The sequence below is a fragment of the Schistocerca cancellata genome, chromosome 1 (genome assembly GCF_023864275.1).
Source record: "Schistocerca cancellata isolate TAMUIC-IGC-003103 chromosome 1, iqSchCanc2.1, whole genome shotgun sequence".
Lineage (NCBI taxonomy): Eukaryota > Metazoa > Arthropoda > Insecta > Orthoptera > Acrididae > Schistocerca > Schistocerca cancellata.
The window spans coordinates 1,093,904,822-1,093,931,565 of record NC_064626.1 but is presented as its reverse complement, the minus strand read 5'-3'; the positions used below and the strand labels follow the sequence as shown (position 1 = coordinate 1,093,931,565).

Here is a 26,744-nt window from a genome sequence, read left to right as displayed (position 1 = left end):
TTACGTGTTTTCTTAAGTGCAATAATGGGACCACATCCTCACCATGAAAAACAGTCCCGTACCGTAACAACAGCTCATCCGTACTTCACAGTTGGTAGGTAAAAATTTCGTAGCATTCGCCAAACTCAAACCCTTCCATCGGTATGCCACAGGGTATAGCGCGATTAATCTCCCCAGATAACTCGTTCAGCCGCACGCCACTCTGTAGTGGCTCAATACACCACTCATGCGTCGCTTACAGAGAAATGTGTGGCTTATGAGAACCTGCCTGATCGTTGCAATGTTCGAAGGTCCATATCCTTCGGTACATAAGGGCTGCCTGTTCTTGGTTTAGCTGTGGCTGTTCTTTGGTTCGACGACGTTTGCAGAGCAGCATGGACTATCAGCTCGGAGACCATGGTTGCCGTTACCCTTGACGCTGCATCAGAGACAGGAGCGCCTGCGATGGTGTACTCAACGACGAACCTGGGTGCACGAATGGCAAAACGTCATTTTCTCGGATGAATCGAGCATCATGATGGTCGCATCCGTGATTGGCGACATCGCGGTGAATGCACATTGGAAGCGTGTATTCGTTATCGCCATACTGGCGTATCACCCGGCTTGATGGTATGGGGAGTCATTGGTTACACGTCTCGGTAACCTCTTGTTCCCATTGACGGCTTGTAACGCCGGAAATGCATCTCCTCCTATTTCCATCTATTGAACTATAATTTTTTTTCCTTGTCTTGTTACCTCAAGATATGACATTTATGTGTCTTTATATATTGTAATTGTTTTACTATTTGTATATATACACTCCTGGAAACTGAAATAAGAACACCGTGAATTCATTGTCCCAGGAAGGGGAAACTTTATTGACACATTCCTGGGGTCAGATACATCACATGATCACACTGACAGAACCACAGGCACATAGACACAGGCAACAGAGCATGCACAATGTCGGCACTAGTACAGTGTATATCCACCTTTCGCAGCAATGCAGGCTGCTATTCTCCCATGGAGACGATCGTAGAGATGCTGGATGTAGTCCTGTGGAACGGCTTGCCATGCCATTTCCACCTGGCGCCTCAGTTGGACCAGCGTTCGTGCTGGACGTGCAGGCCGCGTGAGACGACGCTTCATCCAGTCCCAAACATGCTCAATGGGGGACAGATCCGGAGATCTTGCTGGCCAGGGTAGTTGACTTACACCTTCTAGAGCACGTTGGGTGGCACGGGATACATGCGGACGTGCATTGTCCTGTTGGAACAGCAAGTTCCCTTGCCGGTCTAGGAATGGTAGAACGATGGGTTCGATGACGGTTTGGATGTACCGTGCACTATTCAGTGTCCCCTCGACGATCACCAGTGGTGTACGGCCAGTGTAGGAGATCGCTCCCCACACCATGATGCCGGGTGTTGGCCCTGTGTGCCTCGGTCGTATGCAGTCCTGATTGTGGCGCTCACCTGCACGTCGCCAAACACGCATACGACCATCATTGGCACCAAGGCAGAAGCGACTCTCATCGCTGAAGACGACACGTCTCCATTCGTCCCTCCATTCACGCCTGTCGCGACACCACTGGAGGCGGGCTGCACGATGTTGGGGCGTGAGCGGAAGACGGCCTAACGGTGTGCCGGACCGTAGCCCAGCTTCATGGAGACGGTTGCGAATGGTCCTCGCCGATACCCCAGGAGCAACAGTGTCCCTAATTTGCTGGGAAGTGGCGTAGGATCCTACGGTCTTGGCGCGCATCCGTGCGTCGCTGCGGTCCGGTTCCAGGTCGACGGGCACGTGCACCTTCCGCCGACCACTGGCGACAACATCGATGTTCTGTGGAGACCTCACGCCCCACGTGTTGAGCAATTCGGCGGTACGTCCACCCGGCCTCCCGCATGCCCACTATACGCCCTCGCTCAAAGTCCGTCAACTGCACATACGGTTCACGTCCACGCTGTCGCGGCATGCTACCAGTGTTAAAGACTGCGATGGAGCTCCGTATGCCACGGCAAACTGGCTGACACTGACGGCGGCGGTGCACAAATGCTGCGCAGCTAGCGCCATTCGACGGCCAACACCGCGGTTGCTGGTGTGTCCGCTGTGCCGTGCGTGTGATCATTGCTTGTACAGCCCTCTCGCAGTGTCCGGAGCAAGTATGGTGGGTCTGACACACCGGTGTCAATGTGTTCTTTTTTCCATTTCCAGGAGTGTATATTTATGCATTTATGTCGATGTATAATTGGTTGTTTTGTAAATATTATTTGTATTTTTACGCTGGGTCTTGCCTAGGGAAAACTACGGTATCGAACGAATACATCGATAGGTCGTGTGGAGAACCAGAGTGTTTAGGATCTCTGGTAGTGTTAACTCTGCCGCGTGGAGCGCGGGCAGAGGAGAGTCTGGCTGGAGTAGGGCGGTGGAGCAGGTGGGCTGTGTGACACTCCCGCGAGTTGCCGCGCTTTCGGGGTTTGGCAGCATGTAATTGCGCTCGACTTGCTATGATAGTTTCTGACACGGTGTCGCGGACAGGAAGCATTAGCTGGCGCACATCAAGAGCCCGTTTCGCCTGGTGACCGTGTCGAGAAGAAGGCGCGCCAACATCCAGTTTCTGCTACAGCGACGGCCGACAATGAGTAACTGTCGCCACCTCCTCGATCGACGATTTCAAACCTTCAATCAACCAACAAGGAAGAGTGGAAGCACGTAAAGTTTTAGAACTGTACGGCAGACCTCAGCTTTTGAAATTGTTGCATCACAAAATTACAGCTACTTAGCATGAACCTTTGTTGCTCATTGTCCCAATTGCATTACCAAGCAGGGTCCCTTCCTTTTCCGAAATGAACCTGAGTGTCGTTGAAATTCAAACGCCAGCATTAAAGTAATATCATTCCATTTGACTTGGTTAATTTCAAAGTTCAGTTAAAGTATTCATAGCTGGCTACAATATTTAGATTACACAAGCACAAATTAATAGTGTGAGTTTTGTTACCATATTTTAGCTTACCTGTGACTGCAGCTCAGCTTGGTACGTACTAAATATTACTATTGTCAATTGTTCAGAATCATTTAATTCAAGTTCAAAGTTAAATCTCTTATTTCTAAATTGCGTAGATTCAAGTAGCTTTTGAAATGATTGTTGAGGTAGCCCAAGACTAACAGTATTTTACTGAATTTCGATGTGCTTCAGAAACAAAGCTCACTATTAATTTCAGTCACTAAATTAACTTTCAATTTTCCGGTTTTATTAACTCTTTTGCTAAATTAAGTCAAAGTGTAGCGAAATTTATTACCTCTGACAAACTTTCAGTTTTCACACTACACGTGTCAACCTTCAGTTGCCACGCTTCTAGTGCAAATTATATGTGTAATAACCTTTCTTTTTCAGTTACTATAGTAATTGTCCATAGAACTGGCGACCGTAATTTCCCCCAAATCTCAAATATCTAATTACCGCTAGTTAATTGTTAACATAACGACCGCACATTTTCTTTCTTTATTAATTTTACCCTTTTCTCAAAATTAATTTCCACCAGTTTCATTTGCATTTTTCCTTTCATTTAGATGTAACCCTTTCCTCCCTCTTAACCGACAGATTAACATCGGTGACGACTGCTTTTCCCAAATTTCCATTAGGTACACGCGGTTTAATTTTTCACTGTCATTAAGGTCGGTAAGTGATGGGGAGGTTACAGGCTCTTTGAACAGTGGACGTTACATTTCAGATGTGTTACGACCCGTGGCTCTACCCTTCATTCGATCCCTGCGAAACCCTACATTTCAGCAGGATAATGCACGACCGCATGTTGCAGGTCCTGTATGGGCCTTTCTGGATACAGGAAATGTTCGACTGCTGCCCTGGCCAGCACATTCTCCAGATCTCTCACCAATTGAAAACGTCTAGTCAGTGGTGGCCGAGCTACTGGCTCGTCATAATACGCCAGTCACTACTCTAGCTGAACTGTGGTATCGTGTTGACGCTGCATGGGCAGCTGTACCTGTACACGCGCCATCCAAGCACTGTTTGACTCAATGCCCAGGCGTATCAAGGCCGTAATTACGGCCAGAGGTGGTTGTTCTGGGTACCGATTTCTCAGGATCTCTGTACCCAAATTGCGTGAAAATGTAATCACATTTCAGTTCTAGTATAATATATTTGTCCAATGAATACCCGTTTATCATCTGCATTTCTTTTTGGTGTAGCAATTTTAATGGCCTGTAGTGTATGTCGTTGAAATTGTTACGTCGAGCTGGTCTGCTCACATGATTCTGGGGATGACATGAAGGGACCACCTCCGACTATTACGTTGCTTAAGTCAGTGGTAAGCCTCTCCTGCACTGTTATTGACTGACCTGAGCAGGTGGAACATCTCGTCGCGCGTGATGTAGCCGTCGCTGTTGAGGTCGTAGACGAGGAAGCAGAAGGCGGTCCGCTGCTCGCGCGTGCCCCGCAGGAAGACGGACAGCCCCTGCACCCACTCCTCGAGCCGCACCACGCCGTCGTTGCAGCGGTCGAAGGCGCAGAAGACGCGGTCCATCAGCACCTCCTCCGTCACCAGGTCGAACGTGTTGTGCAGCAGCTCGCGGAACACCACGCGGTCCAGTCCCTGCAACGGCGCGTCAGTCTCTCTATCGATTTCTCTTTCACCAGATAACTGACAACTACTCGTAGCCAAAAAACGTACCACGCTAGTGAAGAAACACACCCTCCGGTCACTTGCTATGTTTTTCTTCAAGATAATTAAATTCTCTGCGTCTTCGCCCTGTTGACAAGTTGCACTTATCAGTAACATACAGGGTGTTACAAAAAGGTACGGCCAAACTTTCAGGAAACATGCCTCACACACAAATAAAGAAAAGATGTTATGTGGACATGTGTCCGGAAACGCTTAATTTCCATGTTAGAGCTCATTTTAGTTTCGTCAGTATGTACTGTACTTACTCGATTCACCGCCATGATTTCATACGGGATACTCTACCTGTGCTGGTGGAACATGTGCCTTTACAAGTACGACACAACATGTGGTTCATGCACGATGGAGCTCCTGCACATTTCAGTCGAAGTGTTCGTACGCTTCTCAACAACAGATTCGGTGACCGATGGATTGGTAGAGGCGGACCAATTCCATGGCCTCCACGCTCTCCTGACCTCAACCCTCTTGACTTTCATTTATGGGGGCATTTGAAAGCTCTTGTGTACGCAACCCCGGTACCAAATGCAGAGACTCTTCGTGCTCGTATTGTGGACGGCCGTCATACAATACGCCATTCTCCAGGGCTGCATCAGCGCATTAGGGATTCCATGCGACGGAGGGTAGATGTATGTATCCTCGCTAATGGAGGACATTTTGAACATTTCCTGTAACAAAGTGTTTGAAGTCACGCTGGTACGTTCTGTTGCTGTGTGTTTCCATTCCACGATTAATGTGATTTGAAGAGAAGTAATAAAATGAGCTCTAACATGGAAAGTAAGTGTTTCCTGACACATGTCCACGTAACATCATTTCTTTATTTGTGTGTAAGGAATGTTTCCTGAAAGTTTGGCCGTACCTTTTTGTAACACCCTGTATATATGGGTCTGAAGGTGACCTATATTACGCGTCGAAATCAGTTATCCGAACAAGAAAGTATAATGCAACCCAGACGGCGTCTTTCTTCATTATACTTACAGTGGTTACGGATCCCAGAGATACGTGGTCTTCAACTGTGAAACGCATCATGAGAGTCAGTCTTTCTGCACTGCCCGAACAGTATAAATGTTTGACATTAGTTCATTTGTGATAAGGGAAGACAAGGCATCCGGCAGCTATTTAATGGAAGGATTCAGCTCAGTCGTGCTCTTGCGTGATTTTAGAAAGGCAAAAAAAGGACTTTCCGAACTGTCAGTAAGTATCTCAGGTATCTCAGCATGCTGATAACTTCCCATCTGTGACAAAGGAGTCTTTAAGTCACGCATCTCCAAGTTAGAAATCACGTATCACCTAACAAAAGATGTTTGTAACAAACGGCGAATGTCCGCCAATGCCATACTGAAATACTGCTGTATAGTCATTCAAAGTAAGCAATAAAATACTGTCAGATCAACTATAAGCGAAAGAAAGGCAGTCAAAGAACATAGAGTATACGTGAAGACACAACCATGCGCTAAATGTTTCTCAGAAACGGGGCAAACTAACGTTCCGCATGAAACCATAGTCAGTTTCGAAAAAGAGCGTCTGAAAAATTATAAACAGAACGCCACGATAGTCTTTCAGCTATAGATTTGTTGAACTGTGTTAGTAGGCGAAACATTATCTGTTGTGCTCACAACACATTCTGAATACTTTTAATGCTTAGTCGGTATCAGAGATCGTTCTCTTCCCATTAAATTATTAATGCCTAATTTAACAGTTAAATTCGAACCATGAAAAAATTCAAAAAAACAAGTACGGAATTGTCTAACATTCTGCGCGGTGTCTCCCTAGTACTTTCGCGCAACGACGCTCTGAGCGTGTTTTTTAGGGAATTGACTAGTTTGAACCTGGGACCTGTTGCTGGTAAGGAGACGCCAGACCACACATAACATGTAGAGTTCAGAAGAGTTCTGTGAGACTAGCGATGATATAATCAAATATTTAATGATTTCAGAGTCAGCTCCACTGCACTCCCTGTAAAAGAATCTTAATACTAACTAAATTTAGTGGAAGGGGTTCAAGGCTTTTCTATTTTAGTTAGCTGGTAAAATAACGTCGAAAAAGCAGTTGAGTTTACCACTGGAAATTTTCTTCTACTCACAAAACATTGTTTATAAATTGCACTATTGATAAAAGGAAATATTTTAATACAGGTTGATAAAAACCAACTGCGTTCAACAAAAATGTGAACGAATATTCCCTGAATGGGTTTCCAGGTTCTACAATGGATCGAAGGATGACCTATGCCATATCACATCTATAATCTAGATTTAAGTTAAGTTTCATAAAAGAGAAAACTATTAAAATGGTCTACAGTGACCCTCAATTATCTTTAATTATTTATTTAACTTGTCGTAAATTAAAGTGGCTGATGCGGCTTCTCAATAATTATATACCAGGAAAATCATCACGTTTCAGATTTTAACTTCTTGTAGCAAATGTGAATACCACGAAGTTTAATTGACGATTGACCCTAGTATTACGTAAAAAGGGGATGTAACAGATGAGACTTCTGCAGTTCTGAGTGAAGCCTTACGGCGGCATCGCGTTCGTTCATTACCTTGTCGGTGTTTAGGCAGCGTCAGGGGGCAGCGGGCGGCGCAGCTCCACGCACCTTGCCGTCTCGGAAGCAACTCCCTCCTAACTTCTCCTTACTACAATTTACCGAAGTTGGTTTAAAAAAAAGGTATCTGGCTGTGTTTTCAACTGACCAATCAGGGTCTCAATGTTAACCTTAAGCTCCGCCTACAAAAATTCTGTCTATCCAATGAGAAACGTTATACTTTTCATGGTGGGGAAATGTTTTTAACGTTTGCAACAAAACAGAGACGCGTATAGTCTCACGCTAAAACCTTCAGCTGGTGTGGTCCTTTTAGTGTTATCGTAAGATCTATACTGCTCTTCTGGAGGGCTCTATCTATTAACATGGCCTGGGGGGTGGTCCTGGCGGTCGGCTGGCGAAGTGGGTGTCCGTCCCTTATTGTAAAGCCTCCTAGCCTACACGACTCTGCTCTCAGCTTCTCGTTTCTTCCCTCGGAACTGCGTCTGTTTCACGGTGGGAAGGTATGACATGCATTTAGGCGTTCTTGTGTTAGTCTGTGGTATTCCATTTGATCACTCGTTGATCGTATTATTCCATTTGATCACTCATTGATCGTATTACTTTGGTTAATTTAATGTCAGGATTTATTCGGAGCTATGTGACATACTGCCGGATTTGCTATCACGTCAGGGTTTCATGGAAGGTGTTGGATTTGCCTGACGCCTTACAATTGTTGTAGAGTTATGGATGAGAATTGAAATGAACGATGTATTCTGATCCTTCTCAATACAATCACATGCAGGTGAGTAACGTAGGAATTTATGAAAAAAGGTGAGTTACGCGATGAGTAGCATCTTTTATTTGCTAGTAACTTAAGCAGAGGATGCCCCTAGTAGAAAAGCGAGTTCTCCTAGGTAAGTTTCAAATAGTCAGTAGTTTCTTGACAACCACTGAGTGCCGCTATCAAATCTCTTTACCTTAACGTATGAGACAGAGGATGTAAAAATTGTACAGTTACGGTGTTTCAGTATTAACCGAAGAAGTAAAAAGATCTACCTTCTAACGTAATCTGCCGCATTCACAATTTTTCCCAGAAGGAATCCCAAAAATATAGAGCAAATTATCTCGTATTATTGCATTAAATAATCTCAAAAGTGTTGAGTTTCTTATCGATAGTCATAGAACGTTGTAAACTAAGTTTATTATCACCACATGTTTACAGCTTTCGACCTGGATATGTTCAAATGGCACTGAGCACTATGGGACTTAACTTCTGAGGTCATCAGTCCCCTAGAACTTAGAACTACTTAAACCTAACTAACCTAAGGACATCACACACATCCATTCCGAGGCAGGATTCGAACCTGCGACCGTTGCGGTCGCGCGGTTCCACACTGTAGCGCCTAGAACCGCTTGGTCACCCCGGCCGGCACCTGGATATGTCATCAACTTTACAGACATCATCAAACACTGACACAGCAGCGAGACTTGTTAGTTATACAGTCAGTCGGCGTCACTGTAAGAATACCACACAGTGCCATGTGCAAGAAGAACGAACAGACTGTAATACTTCCCACACAAACAGCAGGAGGTGAACGTCAGATTTTTTAATTACAGTCTCCTTCCCTTAAAGATAATGGTTAACTACTACTTTAGCAAGAGTAAAAATGTTTCATATCTTTCCTTAGTCTCACAGTTGCAGTTGCACAGTTGTTTTGGTGATGACTAGTTTGGATCAATATGTGATCATTTTCGGATCTATCTAATGCGAATATTGTATTCTGCTGTGTATTTCCGTACAGACAAGACGCGTTGCTTACACAGCTACATAGATCCGGAAGAGATCAAATATACTATTGATGATAAAAATAAAAGTGCAACGGAGACGATGAAATAAAGAATAAATTTTAAATCTTAACAATGCTGCGGAATCTCTCGTCACGAATATGTCAGCAATAGTGAAAAATGTTTAATCTTTCCGGTTTTCTTATTTTGCTATAAATGCTGCGAACGAAAGAGAAAAACGGAGCTCCAAATGAACATATGAATGTGCTAAGGAAGCGAAATACATTTATTAAAAGAAAAAATAACACCTCTATGGAAAAGACGCAGAACGTAACACTTGCTTGGGAATTCAGTAGTGGGCGGTACAGAGATGGAACAACGTAGTGTAAACGAAACAATGGCTCCACCACAGCCGAAAATGACATGTTGAAAGAGTAGTGTGTTTTTTCGAGACTCGAACTGCGTCACTAAACACTGTAGACAGGCCAGGGCGACGACGACGTGTATTTTTCGCAAAACTGTCTAAATTCCAACAATGTCGCATTGCGCACTTGCACAAGGCTCAGTTTTTGTCTCGAACAAAAAGAAGATTACGTTACACGTCCACATTGGTGTTATTAGAGGCTGGAAAGAAGTTCGGATTGGACAGGTAGGGAAATCGATCGTTTCCTTTCGAAAGGAAAAACCCCGACATTTACCTTTAGGAATTAAGGGATGTTAGGAAAAAATAAATCTATATGGCCGTAAGGAGTTTGAACCAGAGCTCTCCCCAACAGGAGTCCAATGCATAACCAATGCTTAAACTCGCCTGACCTTCCGCATCAGACGAGCAGCAATCGCAGCAGAAAATCAGGACCATTGTTGCATGGAGCTGAGCGATGTCGCTCCCCAGGCATGCTCTCACTCGTTACCGAGCAGTCCGACAACAATCGTATGGCGAAAAAAGCAACTAGGGAGATAAGTGGCACAAAGCTATGTTTACTGATGAGAGAAGGTTTTGTCACGGCACTAGCGAATCAGGTAATGGAATTATGGGCTCACTGAGACGTCATGGTGTTCGGAGCCATAGTCTAAAATGAGAGCACACGTCTGCTGCTGGATGAACGAATACAAAATATTGTTTGATGCACACAGGAAATTATTCTCCCTTTTTCTGTTGCCACCCCTGCAACCTAAAGGACGTTCCATAAAACAATGCCCATACATACATTTCTCGCATTATCTACCTGCCTCTCCCACGATGTTTATAAGCTAGCCTGACGAGCAAGATCACTAGGGCTGCTTATCGTGTGCGCCACGTGCTCCATACCTCATTTCCAACATTTCTTGACGCTTTGCGACAGCACTTCAATAACCGTCTTTATACTCCGTCATAGGCCTACACTGTAGTTAGAAGAGACTACACAAGATACAGAAATTGTTGTCCAAGTCAGTGCATCCATATTTACGTCCCGCTATAATTATCATAAAAAATGGTTCAAATGGCTCTGAGCACTATGGGACTTAACAGCTGTGGTCATCAGTCCCCTAGGACTTAGAACTACTTAAACCTAACTAACCTAAGGACATCACACACATCCATGCCCGAGGCAGGATTCGAACCTGCGACCGTAGCAGTCGCGCGGTTCCGGACTGCGCGCCTAGAACCGCGAGACCACCGCGGCCGGCTATAATTATCATAATATACAGCATTTAATAAGCGAAACTTCTGAATAAAATTTGTTTTATGTGGGAACATAGTTCCACTAAGTTTATTTTTCATTTGTCCTTAACATAAATAAATAAAATGTTCCGTAGACACTGTTGAACACAACCTCCAAAGCGTAACTTACAGGAGATATTTTCGGACAGCTTTGACGTTAGGATGTGGGTGAGAGAAGGAGAGGTTATCTCACTTCTGCTCATGATTTGCGTTCCAGAGAAAGTTATTCACAAGCGGAACAAGCAACTGAGCAGAACATTTGTTGATAATAAAGCCACATTATGCTGTAAGAACAAGTACTTCAGAGTTGTCTGTGTTGCTTTTACCAATGATCTTACTTTTTTTCGAATTCTCTTTACAGCTGCTAAACAGATCAATCAAGGTTACATGGATGTGATCGGCGAATTATGCTGAACCAGGGAAAAGTAAAGCAGACAGAAAGTTTGAATACGTAGGGGAGTAGACAGAGCCCAACATCTGTGACAAAGGAGTGTGTATGTCACGGATCAATAAGTTAGAAATGGTGTATCACCTAACCAAAGATGTTTATAACAAACGATAAGTGTCCGTCAATGCCGTACTGAAATGCTACTGTATAGTCATTCGACCAGAATCTCTGTGTGCAGCAGATTGCTTCAAAATAAGCAACAAAGGACTGGCAGATCAACTACAAACCAAATAAAGGCAGATTCTGAGGTATATGTAGGCCCAGTCAAAGAACATTAAGAGTATACAGTAAGAAATAATATAATGTGGAAAATAAAAGAAAAGATAAGCTAAAAATAAATATTAAAATGTATGGTGAGTAAGACTAATTGTAAATTACATTTTATTGTGTAGATTATCTTTGTTTTACCATCAGCAGAAAGTTCATTCAGCTGTCACAACTCGCTCTTTCATATAACTATTTTTGCTTTCAAGAAGATGGTTTAATGATGGGTAATGGTATGCAGGAACCTTGTCCAACTATTTATTAATCATATCGAAGTAACATTTTTAATCATATTAAATAGAGAACAGACAAAGATGTTTATTACAAAAATTACATTGATAACACTTTAACTCTCTTAAATGGTTCAGAAGAAGCCATTACCAACTTGCATTCACAACTTAATAATATGGTTCAAATGGCTCTGAGAACTATGGGTCTTCACTGCTGAGGTCATCCCCTAGAACTTAGAACTACTTAAACCTAACTAACCTAAGGACATCACACACATCCATGCCCGAGGCAGGATTCGAACCTGCGACCGTAGCGGTCGTGCGGTTCCAGACTGTAGCGCCTTTAACCGCTCGGCCACTTCGGCCGGCTACTTAATAATATGTATGATAAAATCAAATGTACCTCTGAAATTAAAACAAATAACTGCATTAACTTCTTAGATACCACAGTAAAGAAAGAAAATTCCGTGTACCAAACACTACAGACACAATAATCAATAATGGATCATGTCATCCAGAAACCAAAACGAGGCATGTTTTCACTCATTGATATGGACATTAATGAACTTTCAATTTGCTGAAGATGAAATGAACAAAGAGTTAGAAATACTAGAAAAGAAGCCGAAACAAGTAGTTTCAAACTACGTGTCATTAAAGAAATGTATAGGAAAAAACTGAAGTCAAGAAAAAATCAGACACAAACGAAATTTCTCAAGAAAGAGAGAAAACCAAACGGGGAACTAAATTTGTAGTTCTGCCTTATTATGGAAAAATTTCTGATAAAAAAGCCAAAACTTCTAAAATATAAATATCAAAATTTGGTTACGCACTGAAAATAATATTAGTAATATCGTAAGATACACCACCAGTGCAACAGACCCGTTTAATACATCAAGGGTATACAAAATTGGATGTGACAATTTTGGCGAAGTATGCACTGGGAAAACTGGTGGAAACTTTCAGATATTTTTTAAAGAGCACAAAAAGACCTAGCAATAACAAAACAAGTGCCTTAGCGCTGCATCTCCTATCCAACACGCATTTGGAATTATGCCAAGAAAGCGACACAAATTAATATCCTAGAAGAAATTTTCAGTAATTTAAAAAGTCAACCAAATACAATTCTTAATGAGCAAACAAATCTTCAGAACAAAAAAGTTTTGGATAACTTCAGTCATGTTCTGCTAACGACAAATCATAAATCATCTATATGATAAAAAGAAATTTATAATTAATCTTACCTCATCATATATTTAATAGTTATTTTTATCTTTTATATTATTTTATTTTCCACAATAATTAGTTTGTTACTATTTTTTAACTTTCTTCAGATATTCAAGTAAATACACAGTCACAATATTTGAAATTATTATTCCATCCATCCCATGCTTAGTTTTACTCTTTGATCAATATATAATACCTTTGTAATGTCACACCGTCAAGCTGTTAAACCAAAACAGCGTTTGTGAACCAACACGAAAACATTTGTAGACGCTGTCACTTCGATACCAAAGGCATAAGTTTCATAAGTTTCTACCGCGCGTGAACGCATTTGAAAAAAGTTTGCATTCACATCATTGCATTTCTATTCGTGGAGGTAGTGTAAAATATTCTGTTTTATACAGAACCACACAATCATTGGAAAATATCTTAGAAGGCTGGAACTACTTGTGAATTAATAAAATTACTACAGAAAAACTGGAAAACGCCGCCTTCCTTCAATAAATTCATTGCTTTGGTATTCCCTATGAAGAAAAAAAAAGGATGGAAGCTCACCAAATTCTTGGTTAGGCCAACTCTCAGTGAAAAAAAAAAGAAACATTGAAATAATGTAGTCCATAGCTGACTGAAATTATAGTGGGTAAGAAGAAATTCGCGCATTCGGACCCCACAGCGTGATTCTTTACACACTAAAAGTGCAATAACGTCTGTACCAAAATTTCGAGCCGTGCATATTTCAGGCAGACGATGTAAGTCATAGAAAGGCAATTTGGCAGCACTGTGATAAAGTGTACGACAGATATCTTGTATCAATACTACATAGCTGTGCTGCCTAACTGCTGCAATGACTGAACTTATGTATTAGAAACAATTTAGTTAGACAGTTCGATAGTAGGTCAAGTTATGACTTTTTAAATTTTCTAATTTTGATCTCTCAGTAATGGTGTAGCGTGCACTGTTTCCTAAACGATAGCATCCCACAATTAATGTTTTATAACGTTGACCACAACAGTTATTGGTCAGAGACGACAAACATTCCGAAGAGTAATACTCTCGTAAAAATAAATTAACTGTCATAGAACATAAATAACTACAAAACTTATCAACGTAGAGATGTTGGTGGTACATACTATATTCAGTAAGGGTGGCCGGTTGTAATATTTTGAATACACTGTCAGTGACAGTATGTCTGTCATGAAAAATATACAGTTCTCAGAGCAGACACTCAATTTGATCTCACTGCATCTCCATACATTTAACGAATCACTACATCACGCTTCTCTAAAATCCCAGCAGCACTGTTTCATTCGCGGTCACAAAAGCTATCTGTTCATCCACATTCATCAGCGGAGAACGGTAACGCAACAGAGTTTGGTATTTACCTTTGAAGCGGGTTGATATATCTACCGGTGACGTAATGTCATAGAAAAATATGAAGGACACGTAAGTGGTAAGTTTAGCAAGTGGTACTAATTGATTGCAGCAACGGCAAGGGGTATACCGGAAACTGGATTAGAATGTAGTTGACGAAGTAGTGTGAAGCACTAAAGTTAGATGTGGCTACATGATTTGCTTGGTTGCAGGGGAACTACCTAAAGTAAAAGAAGCAGGGATAGACGAAGAAGGTGAGGGATGAAGTTGCCTTTTCTTTCTTTCTTTGAGGGAAGCTGAGGAAAATGCTGTTTATGGACTATAAGGCATGAAGGGAAGAACAACGTTAATCATTAACGGTAAAGTATGCCTTTAAATGTTGACTAATAAAAACGATTGTACATTCATTTCTATACCATGCAGCCACAAGCTATAAAATAAAACAGTATACCTAGACCGGAATCGAACTCTCTGATTAGAGTATTCTAATGCGAAACTCTACCCACTGTAGTAACTGTGCAGCAAAGCCACGAAAGTGTTTCAAGATAATTGTCGTAACGTCCGGTGGCGTAGTGGTTATCAAACTGGACTCGCATTCGCGAGGACGACGGTTCAAATCCGCGTCCGGCCATCCTGATTTAGGTTTTCCGTGATTTCCCTAAATCGGTTCAGGCAAATCGATGTTTGGTCCCCTCTCCCAAAATCAACCAGCCAACCACTGTTGCCAAATTTCCGTTCTTTGTCGCCCCTGTTCTACTGAAAATGTGCATGGGACAAAATTTTGTTAAAGATATTTTGCACTTTTAGTATCCGAGGAACCGCAATGAAATATTAAAGTGTGTGAATTTTTATTCACCCTGTATAATACGTAGCTGAGGGGAAGCTAAGTGTTTATTATTTTTTATTTATTACTTTTGTAAAAATAAAAAAGTTCATTTCACCAATTACTACTGCACTTTAACCGTAATAGTACTCAGCAACTTCACGCTAAGTAATTTCAGTGTTTTAGTCATACAGAAGCTTAAACTAGAAATACTACTTTCAGAACCTGTAAATGAAATTTTGACCATAGATGTAATTTTCCGAAACAAACAAAAATGTATGTGGGAAACATGGCAGATACTCGCTGTTTTTGCACAAAACAGAAGTTAAAAAGTTTTTAAATGATTTTGTGATGCCTTTAGCTGATATTTTGTTTATTTGACGTACGGTTGTACAATTTCGAACTAACGCCATTTTCAAGTATTTAAAACAGCAGCTTCATACATTGGATGCATTAGTATTAGTTATGAATTTAACGTAAGAACAAGTCATATCTAAAGATGTACTAGGAGGATCATAATTTACTTTACAGAAGATTCGTTAATGAAATATTGCACCACGTACGTCTTTGCTCCGATGCCTGCATATATGCGTAACCACCATAAACCAAATTAGAAATAGTATTTCATTATTTTACGAATACTTTACTTCTGAGCTGTTGTTGAAAAGCTCTTATATATTAGGCCGTTCGAACGCGAGGACGATTATAATTATTTTAAAGAAATTCGTTGATTAAGTTACACATATCTCCATCGTTAAGTATATTTGATTACTTTTCACAACTGGTGTAAATAGGACTGCATGTATTTCCCATCAAATAAGTTGGAAGTATTTGTTCCATTATTGTGGGAGACATTACTTTTGAATAGCTGTTACAAGGATCCTACATATAAAGTCGATCGCAGTAGTCAAATGGAACAATAATTAAGAACATGAAAATCGAGTAAAGCGTTTCATAGCCTGCTTTGTGACTGCAGGGTGTTTCACATTACCTTCATATTATTAATAAGTACAACGATGAGTCTTATGGTTCTATAATACTTCGTCGTACAACTGGTAAAAAGCTGTCTACGAATTTTCCGTTTTTCAGGTGTCCTTGCTCATTTAAAATTCTGTCAGATTGCTCTTTTAGATGGATGTAAATTCCCGTATCGTCCATCACACATCCGACTCAATTTTTCTGTGACATTAATAAATTATTACAAATGTTACATAAGCTACCGACAACATTTTACCACAAGTACAGGAAAGCATTATAGAACCAAAGAACGCATAGTTATCGCTATACTTGTCAATAAATATGACGATAATGTGAAACATCACACAACCATAAATTAGATGATAAAAGAATTTATTCAGTTTTCATATTGTTAATTATTGTTTCATTAGATTAATGTGATCGACTTTATATATGAGATCCTTGTAACAACTGTTCAAAATTAACGTGCTCCCACAGTAATGGAACAAATATTTTAAACTTATTTTATTCGATATGTATGCAGTCATATTTACATAAATGATGAACGATAATTAATTATACTTGAGAACAAACCCTAAACCTGTATAGCTTAATTAACGATTTTTTGTAAAACAATTATAATCTTTCCTGTGTACATACGTTATAAACATCGAACTTATACATAAGAACTTTGCAACGACAGCTCAAACGCAACGTATTCCTAAAACAACGTAAAACTCCTTTTAATTTATCTTACGAAGATAACAAGTATGTGCAGTCATAGTAGCAAAGACGTACATGTTATAATATACCACTAACGAATCTTCCATAAAGTAAGTTATAATCCTCCTAGTATATGTTGGGATATGATTGGTTTGACGTTCAGTTCATAAGTAATATTAATGCATCCAATTTATAACGCTACCTGCCTCCGTAACCGAAGTCAAGGTAGCTCAGTGTGTTCGGTCAGAGGGTCAGCGGCATCCTGTAATAGAAAAAACTGAGTGAATGGATCAACGATGATCTGAACGAGTATCATGAGACGTACGTTCCGAAAAAATACAACTAACAAAATCAGATTAAAAAAAAAAGGTCGCTAACGCACACTAGTGCCGCTTCGAATGCTGCCCTTTTAGATGTCTGAATATTGTCTAAGGCCGAAATTGTACAATCGTACATCAAATAAAGAAAATTTCAGTTGAAGGCATCACAAAACCATTTAAAATATTTATAACAGCTGCAGACTCTGTCCAAAGTGTTTGTGCTACGAGTATAAAAAGGAAAATTGGAACAGCGACAAGCAGAGTAGAAAATAAGTACACGTAAACAGTAATACACCGTAAATATACAACTCGCGAGGCACAATAACCAAAAACAAAATTGAAAATTTACACAGGCTAGCTGCGGCATTCAAATTGCTGTCGATGTTTTAACTGTGTACAACTGAAGATTGAATATGTATTAAATGATAATTAACTCGAGACCCTAAGCTGACGACAGGCGTTGATATACATCAACAGGGACAGTTGAAAGTGTGTGGCCCGACCGGGACTCGAAACTGGGATCTCCTGCTTACATGGCAAACGCTCTAGCCATCTAAGCCACCGAGGGCACAGAGGATAGTGCGACTGCAGGAATTTATCCCGTGCACGCTCCCCGCGAGACCCACATTCCCTACTTTTGTCCACACACTAAATTCGTAGTGCCCTTGCCCATTACTCGCAGCAGACAAACTTACCGAGTCCCGCAAGAGTTCGGGTAATGCGTGTGCATCGGCACCGAATAAGGTCAATGGCCGGTTAGCCAGACACATGTCCGAAAGAACAGATACCGTCTTCATGTAGTTAGGGCTAACCGGCCATTGACATTCTTCTTATGTGCTGGATGCACACGCAGTGCCCGAACTCTTGCGGGACTCGGTAAGCTTGTCTGCCGCGTGTAATGAGTGTAATGGGCACGGGCAATACGAATGTAGTGTATGGACATTCAGTTGGGAATGTGGGTCCCACGGGGAGCGTGCAAGGGATAAATCGCCGCAGTCGCATTATCTTCAGTGCCCTCGGTGGCTCAGATGGATAGAGCGTCTGCCATGTAAGCAGGAGTGCGAGTGCCGGTTGGCGCACAAATGTTCAGCTGTCCCCGTCGATGAATATGAACGCCTTTCGACAGCTTAGGGTCTTGATTTAATTATCATTTCATTCTAAGAGAGCTGCATGGTCACTGATGGTACCTGTTCTTTCGGACATGTCCGAAGGAATAGATAGCGTCTTCATATAGAATATGTATTACGTCAACTGAAGTTGGGTGCAAGATCGAAACGCGAATTGGCACAAACGAAATTATATCAAAATGGCTGGTTGACGTATTTCCCCAAACAATTCAGAAAGTTTATCGAATAGTAATTCCTCCAGAAAGTAATGTAAAGAGGCAGGTAGGTTGGAGTCCCGTGCTACACTGATACTGTAGAGCGGAGAGCGGGCGTGTCGGCAGAGAGCGGCAGCGGGACACACCTCGACAGCGGCGACGCCGGCGAGGGGCGGCGCTGCGACCGCGACGGCCGACGCCTGCGCGGCGGCGGGGGAGCCACCCGCAGCACTCGTGCTGGCCACCAGGCTGCGGTACACCCTGCACAGCGCCTCGATCTCCTGCCTGCCGCACACACAACACACATAACACACACCAATCAGTTTCTCATTGAAACTAGGCCTGAAAATGAATTACAACACGTACAGAAAATAATACGAATTTACAATCGGAAAGAAGTTTGTGCGACCTCTACTTCTTAAGGGGCTCCGGAAAGGCTCAAAATCATGAAAAGTTCAATTTTTAATTTTTTGCGTTTTCTGAGTCTGCAGACTATTTCCTTTTAATAGATATATAATTTATTCAATTCCGAAGACTACAACTATTTTTAAATTTTTTTTGAAATGTGTTCTACATGGGCGTGACCCACTGTGGCGCTGTTAAACTGCTGTCAAATGGTGTTATTATTAACGTCCGTGTTCATCAGGTACATTTTAGTGATGTGAGATAAAGTATGTGTTGTGGCTAACCTGTGATGGTTCAATATATATCGCTGGTGTGATTGTCGATTGTTTCATGTTTATTTACTCTGTCGTTATCTCGAAAATATTCGTAATTAATTCTGTTTCTTGAGTCTCTGTTTTGTTGAAGTATAATAATGAGTAAAAGTAATGTTGCTGTTGCGACTTTCAATGATGGCAACATTGTAAGGTGCAAGGTATTTAGAAATATGGGAATGAAGATAGGTTCTAACATGGTACGAGCGATGCTTGCTTTAGACAAGGAACGCCTTCGGGCTGCAGACAGGGCTGTAAAGAGTCTAGAAATACAGGCAAGAGTAAACAGGAGGAGGAACAAGAGGAAGCTGGAGGAGGAGTTTGCAAAGGATGAAGATAATCCATCCTATGGACCTGGAATGCACTAAAAAGTTAATCCAATCTTTGTCGCTCGATTCCCAAAACTTTTATTTTCTCATACTAATTACATGTTTTCTAAGGATCTTCCAAACATATTTGTTTCAAACTTTCAGTAAATGTTACACAGTACCTTCTGCATAATTTAACACAGCCTTTTTCCAAAAAACTGTATATTTTTGAATATATAAATAAAAAATTGCAAAAAAAGTTGTGAATTTTCATTACAATTGAAAAAAAATCATCTTTAATAACTGAACTAAAATTTTGTAAAAATCCTGTGTTAAGTTGTAGCCCATATTCCAATAAATAATCTGTAAAAAGTTCAACTTCCTACCTCAAATACTTTGTGAGGAAAGATGTAATTTATAAGCGTTATTTTAACATTGCAAGTATAGGGCGTTCCGGAGCCCCCCTTAAAGGGGCAATAGTTTCCGGCGCTGTTATCTTGTTAACTATTGATCTACTTTCACACTCTTCAGATCGCTGGAGTTCTCTTGGAAGGCTCATTTCATTGTTAAAGAAAAATGTATATACAGTAGCTCCATTAAAATAAACCTAGTTTCATAAATCAACAGCTGTAACCGTTATAATATACACTACTGGATATTAAAATTGCTACACCAAGAAGAAATGCAGATGATAAACGGGTATTCATTGGACAAATATGTTATACTAGAACTGACAAGTGATTATATTTTCACGCAATTTGGGTGTATAGATCCTGAGAAATCAGTACCCAGAACAACTACCTCTGGTCGTAATAACGGCCTTGATACGCCTCGGCCTTGAGTCAAACAGAGCTTGGATGGCATGTACAGCTGTCCATGCAGCTTCAACACAATACCACAGTTCATCAAGAGTAGTGACTGGCGTATTGTGACGAGCCAGTTGCTCGGCCATCATTGACCAGACGTTTTCAATTGGTGAGAGATCTGAAGAATGTGCTGGCCAGGGCAGCAGTCGAACATTTTCTGTATCCAGAAAGGCCTGTACAAGGCCTGCAGCATGCGGTCGTGCATTATCCTGCTGAAATGTAGGGTTTCGCAGGGATCGACTGAAGGGTAGAGCCACGGGTCGTAACACATCTGAAATGTAACGTCCACTGTTCAAAGTGCCGTCATTGCGAACAAGAGGTTACCGAGACGTGTAACCAGTGGCACCCCATACCATCACGCCGGGTGATACGCCAATATGGCGATGACGAATACACGCTTCCAATGTGCGTTCACCAAGATTTCGCCAAACACGGATGCTACCATCGTGATGCTGTAAACAGAACCTGGATTCATCCGAAAAAATGACGTTTTGCCATTCGTGCACCCAGGTTCGTCGTTGGGTACACCATCGCAGGCGCTCCTGTCTGTGATGCAGCGTCAAGGGCAACCGCAGCCATGGTCTCCGAGCTGATAGTCCATGCTGCTGCAAACGTCGTCGAACTGTTCGTGCAGATGGTTGTTGTCTTTCAAACGTCCACATCTGTTGACTCAGGGATCGAAACGTGGCTGCACGATCCGTTACAGCCATGTGGATAAGATGCCTGTCATCTCGACTGCTAGTGATACGAGGCCGTTGGGATCCAGCACGGCTTTCCGTATTACCCTCCTGAACCCACCGATTCCATATTCTGCTAACAGTCATTTGGATCCAACACGGCGTTCCGTATTACCCTTCTGAACCCAACGATTCCATATTCTGGTAACAGTCATTGGATCTCGACCAACGCAAACGCGATAGGCTACAACCCGACCTTTATCAAAGTCGGAAACGTGATGGTACGCATTTATCCTCCTTACACGAGGCATCACAACAACGTCTCACCAGAAAACGCGGGACAACTGCTGCTTGTGTATGAGAAATCGGTTGAAAACTTTCCTCATGTCAGCACGTTGTAGGTGTCGCCACTGGCGCCAACCTTGTGTGAATGCTCTGAAAAGCTAATCATTTGCATATCAGAGCATCGTCTTCCTGTCGGTTAAATTTCGCGTCTGTAGCACGTCATCTTCGTGGTGTAGTAATTTTAATGGCCAGTAGTGTATCTACAGTATCTACTGCAACCTACACCCTTCTGAATCTGCTTAGTGTATTCACCCTCCACGCTGACCTCCAATACTAAATTTATGATCCCTTGAAGCCTCAGAACATGTCCTACCAACCGATTCCTTCTTCTAGTCAAGATGTGCCACAAACTTCTCTTATCCCCAGTTCTATTCAGTATCTCCTCATTAGTTATGTAATCTACCCATCTAATCTTCAGCATTCTTCTGTAGCACCACATTCCGAAAGCTTCTATTCTCTTCTTGTCTAAAATAATTATCGTCCATGTTTCACTTCGATATATGTCTCCACTCCACACCAATACTTTCAGAAACGACTTCCTGACGTTTAAATCTATACTCGATGTTAAAAAATTTCTCTTCTTCAGAAATGATTTCCTTGCCAGTCTGCATTTTATATACTCCCTACTTCAACCATCATCAGTTATTTTACTCCCCAAATATCAAAGTTCATCTACTACTTTGAGTGTCTCATTTCCTAATCTAATCCCCTCAACATCACCCGACTTAATTCGACTACATTCCATTTTCTTCGTTTTGCTTTTGTTGATGTTCATCTTATATCCTTCTTTCAAGACAGTGTTCATTCCTGCTCTTCCAGGTCCTGTGCTGTCTCTGACAGAATTACAATGTCATCGGCGTACCTCAGAGTTTTTATTTCTTCTCCGTGGATTTTAATTCCTACTCCGAATTTTTATTTTGTTTCCTTTACTGCTTGCTCAGTACACAGATTGAATAATATCGGGGATAGGCTACAACCCTGTCTCACTCCCTTCCCAACCACTGCTTCCCTTTCATGCCTCTCGACTCTTTTAACTGCCATCTGGTTTCTGTACAAAATGTTAATAGCCTATCGCTCCCTGTATTTGACCCCTGTCACCTTCAGAATTTGAAAGCGAGTATTCCAGTCAACATTGTCAAAAGCTTTTTCTAAGTCTACAAATGCTAGAAACGTAGGTTTGCCTTTCCTTAATTTATCATCTAAGATAAGTCGTAGGGTCAGTATTGCCTCACGTGTTGCAACATTTCTAGAGAATCCAAACTGATCTTCCCCGAGGTCGGCTTCTACCAGTTTTTCCATTCGTCTGTAAAGATTTCGTGTTAGTATTTTGCACCCGTGACTTATTGAACTGTTAGTTAGGGTATTTTCACATCTTTCAACACCTGATTTCTTTGGGATTGGAATTATTATATTGTTCTTGAAGTCTGAGGATATTTCGCCTGTCTTATATATCTTGCTCACCAGATGGTAGAAAACTCTTCTGAAGCAAAAAACTTACATGGACACATGCCCCATTCCGAATGGTTTCCGAGATACAACACATAAGGTACATTTACATGTTGAAAATTCCAGTCATTTTAGAAGAGCGAGTGGCGGGACAGAACTACTTGCGGGTTCTTTTTATTTTTAATTCGTTTGTTGGACACCCTGATGACGTTCCTTTGGCCACGCAGACTGCGATGTATTTCCGGCATGATGTAGCCTCTCCACATTTTAGCAGACATGTGAGGGAACATCTCAAGTACACTTACCCTAATCACTGCATTTCTAATGGCAGTACAATTAACAGCTCATCATCCATATCGCCAGACCTTAGGCATCAGATTTTTGTTTGTGAGGTTCGATGAAGTATGAAGTGTACAAACGAAATGTGAATATGCGAGATGAACTGCTTGGTCGCATCGTGGTCGCTACTGCCCTCCATTTTGGAACGCGCAGAGACGTTCAGACAAGCAACACAACATGTTCTCCAAAGAGTGCACAAATGCACTAAAGTTGACGATGGGATACTCAATCATTTATTGCAAACTGTACAACAGTTCTAATACGAAGTGCGTGATAATCTGCGTGGTCGTCGGTGTCGTCGGATCAGGGAAGGACGGGGAAGGAATTCAGCCGTGCCCTTTCAGAGGAACCATCCCGGCATTTTCCTGGAGCGATTTAGGGAAATCACGGAAAACCTAAATCAGGATGGCCGGACGCGGGATTGAACCGTCGTACTCCCGAGTGCGAGTCCAGTGTATATTAAAAATGGGTTCTTTTCAATTGATACTTTGTAAAACGCATGTTATAATGTTTACTAAATGTTGTACATGTGCACATGTGTACACCTGACAATGTACTAAACAGCACAGAAAATAAATAAAAATGTACGTCAAATGTGTTCCGTCTCGGAAACCATTCTGAATAGGGCACATATTGAAGATTTTTGCTCGAATGATCGTTCCTGTCCTATTCCTAATATTGACCGTTCCTCCTGGGACACCCTGTATATAGAAACTATACTGTATATATGAATCACGGGACTTGAAAGAGAGACAGTAGTTCTCAAGGCAATGAGAGAGGATTAAAGCACATCCACAATGTTGTTGACACTGTACTGCCTTTGACACAAAATCTGTCTATCACAAATACCTTAGCCGCCAATAAAACTGACCGCCCCTCACAGCTTTAAGTCTCACTGTCTGAACGATCTGGCAGCACTGCAGCGTGTGATACACTGTCTTCTACTTGAGCCCTTGTAAAGTTGTATCTACATTTCGTTTGTTTGCTAAAACTACACTGAAGGGCCAAAGAAACTGGTACACCTGCCTAATATCGTGTAGGGCCCCTGCGAGCACGCAGAAGTACAGCAGCACGACCTGGCGTGGACTCTAGTAACGCCTGAAGTAGTGCTGGAGGGAATTGACACCATGAATCCTGCAGCGCTATCCATAAATCCGTAAGAGAACGGCCAGGTGGGGGAACTCTCCTGAACAGCACGTTGCAAAGCATCCCAGATATCCTCAATAACGTTCATGTCTGGGGAGTTTGGTGGCCAGCGGAAGTGTTTAATCTCAGAATAGTGTTTCTCGAGGCACTCTGTGGCAATTCTGGGCGTGTGGGGTGTCGCATTGTCCTGCTGGAATTGCCCAAGTCCGTTCGAATGCACAATGGACATGAATGGATGCAGGTGATCAGACAGGATGCTTACATACGCGACACCCATCAGAGTCTTATACAGACGTGCCAGGAGCCCCATATCACTCTAACTGCACACGCCCCACACCATTACAGAGCCTTCACCAACTTCAACGGTACCCTGCTGACAGGCAGGGTCCATGAATTCATGAGGTTGACTCCATATGCGTACACGTCCGTCCGCTCGATACAATGTGAAAGGACACTCGTCCGACCGGGCAACATGTTTCCATTCACCAACAGTCCAATGTCGGTGTTGACGGGCCCAGACGGGGCGTAAAGTTATGTGTCGTGCAGTCATCAAGGGTACACGAATGGGCCTGCGGCTCCGAAAGCCACTATCGATGACGCTCCGTTGAATGGTTCGCACGCTGACACTTGTTGATGGCCCAGCATTGAAATCTGCAGCAATTTGCGGAAGGGTTGCACTTCTGTCACGTTGAACGATTCTCTTCAGTCGTCGTTGGTCTGCTCATGCGGTTTTTTTTTTTTCTTCCGGCCGCAGCGATGTCGGAGATTGATGTTTTACCGGATTCCTGATATTCATGGTACACTCGTGAAATGGTCGTACGGGAAAATCCCCACTTCATCGATACCTCAGAGTTGCTGTGTCCCTGCCGGCCGCTGTGACCGATCGGTTCTAGGCGCTTCAGTCCGGAACGGCGCTGCTGTTACGGTCGCAGGTTCGAATACTGCCTCGGGCATGGATGTATGTGATGTCCTTATGTTAGTTCTAAGTCTAGGGAACTGATGAGCTCAGCTGTTTAGTCCCATAGTGCTCAGAGCCATTTGATCTGCTGTGTCCCATCGCTCGTGCACCAATTGTAACACCACGTTCAAACTCACTTAAGTCTTAATAACCTGCCATTGTAGCAGCAGTAACCGATCAATAACTGCGCCGGCCAATTGGTGTCTTATATAGGCGTTGCCGACTGCAGCCCCGTATTCTGTCTGTTAACACATCTCCGTATTTGAATACGTATGCCTATATCAGGTTCTTTGGCGCTCCTGTGTATCTTTGATAGAATCTCAAACATTTTTTCTTTCAATATGTAACCCACCAGTAGCAGTGATACCTTTCGAAAACATTCCTGCGAAACAGTTAGCAACTGCTTCAGGATCGGGACAGTTTATGCTCGAAAGTTTCCTCGCCAAGCAGCGGCTACTGGCCACCGGCCAGCGGCCTTAAGCACGTTTCTGTTCTCACACTGGCAACCATAAAATCTTTTACTATCGTAGTTTGATTTTCCACATGGAATAATTTCGATAAATCGAGTGAACAACGTACAGTAATACAGCGGTGCAGTCTTTGCTCGTGTAGCATACGGCATGAAGAATACTGACGTGTATAAACTACCACCACCGCTACAATGTACCTAAAACAAAATTTGGTTGGTATATAAGCTGAAACATTGGTGTTTAGTGTGTTACTATGAGTGTATTTATCAAATGTCATTTTTTACTTGAAGTTCTAGCATTTGCCTTGCAGTTAGGTATTGAATTTTGCATACTTGACCTTACAAACGTTGTTTCAGCTTTACAAAATAGCGCCTGAAGTGGAAGAAGATCCACGCTTTGCGTTTAATACGGGTGAAGGCAGCGGATACCGCTCGAAATATTTGTGCCGTGTGTAGTGCTAGCGCTGTCGAAGAAATCACGTTAGAAAATGTTTTTCTCGACTCAAGAAGGATCTATCTGATATGAATCATTTTCAACATTCAGAAAGTCCCATCAGTTGACAAATGATATGAATTGCTACCATTTAACCTACGTTCGACATTATCTTTCAGTGGGAAAGATTCATAAGTCGGATGCAGGATTAGTGCTTACTCTAGTTGAAAGCAACAAAATTCAGAGGGCTTATTTGTGATAGAATGGCCTCTGTGCGCTCACGGAGGATCATATGTAATGTTGTTACTGTTGACCGGTTATAATGCCTTCATTCTAACTTCATAACAGCATCAAGTGGCACGGGTAGCGTGTTGTATAGTACGAACTGCTACCCAGGGGTATGTCTATCGCAATTGCCAATAACTGAAATGTCTTCACGTCACAGTGTAACGAAAACGGCCAACAAGCTAGTATTGCTACTGCACAATAACGCTCATCTGCAATCAGCTGATTTCACAAAGGAAGCTATGAACAAGCTTACTGGACTTGACGACATTATTAACTCCAAAACAGTACGTTTCTAGAAGCAAAGAATCCGTAAATTTTCTGAGCGTTATCACACATTATTTAAAATGTGACAGAACATATTATTTATTATTAATTTTTATCTTATTATTAC

General features: G+C 42.1%; 1 protein-coding gene across 1 annotated transcript in view; it reads right to left on the bottom strand.

The window, feature by feature from the left end:
• LOC126091586 (calaxin-like) overlaps nucleotides 1-26,744 on the bottom strand; it is a 129,411-nt gene that overhangs the window by 51,761 nt on the left and 50,906 nt on the right. The window contains exons 2-3 of the mRNA XM_049907074.1: nucleotides 18,509-18,647; nucleotides 4,336-4,589 (exon numbers count right to left, since the gene is read on the bottom strand). Of these exons, the coding sequence (XP_049763031.1) occupies nucleotides 4,336-4,589; nucleotides 18,509-18,647 (393 nt within the window). The remainder of the gene's footprint in view (nucleotides 1-4,335; nucleotides 4,590-18,508; nucleotides 18,648-26,744) is intronic.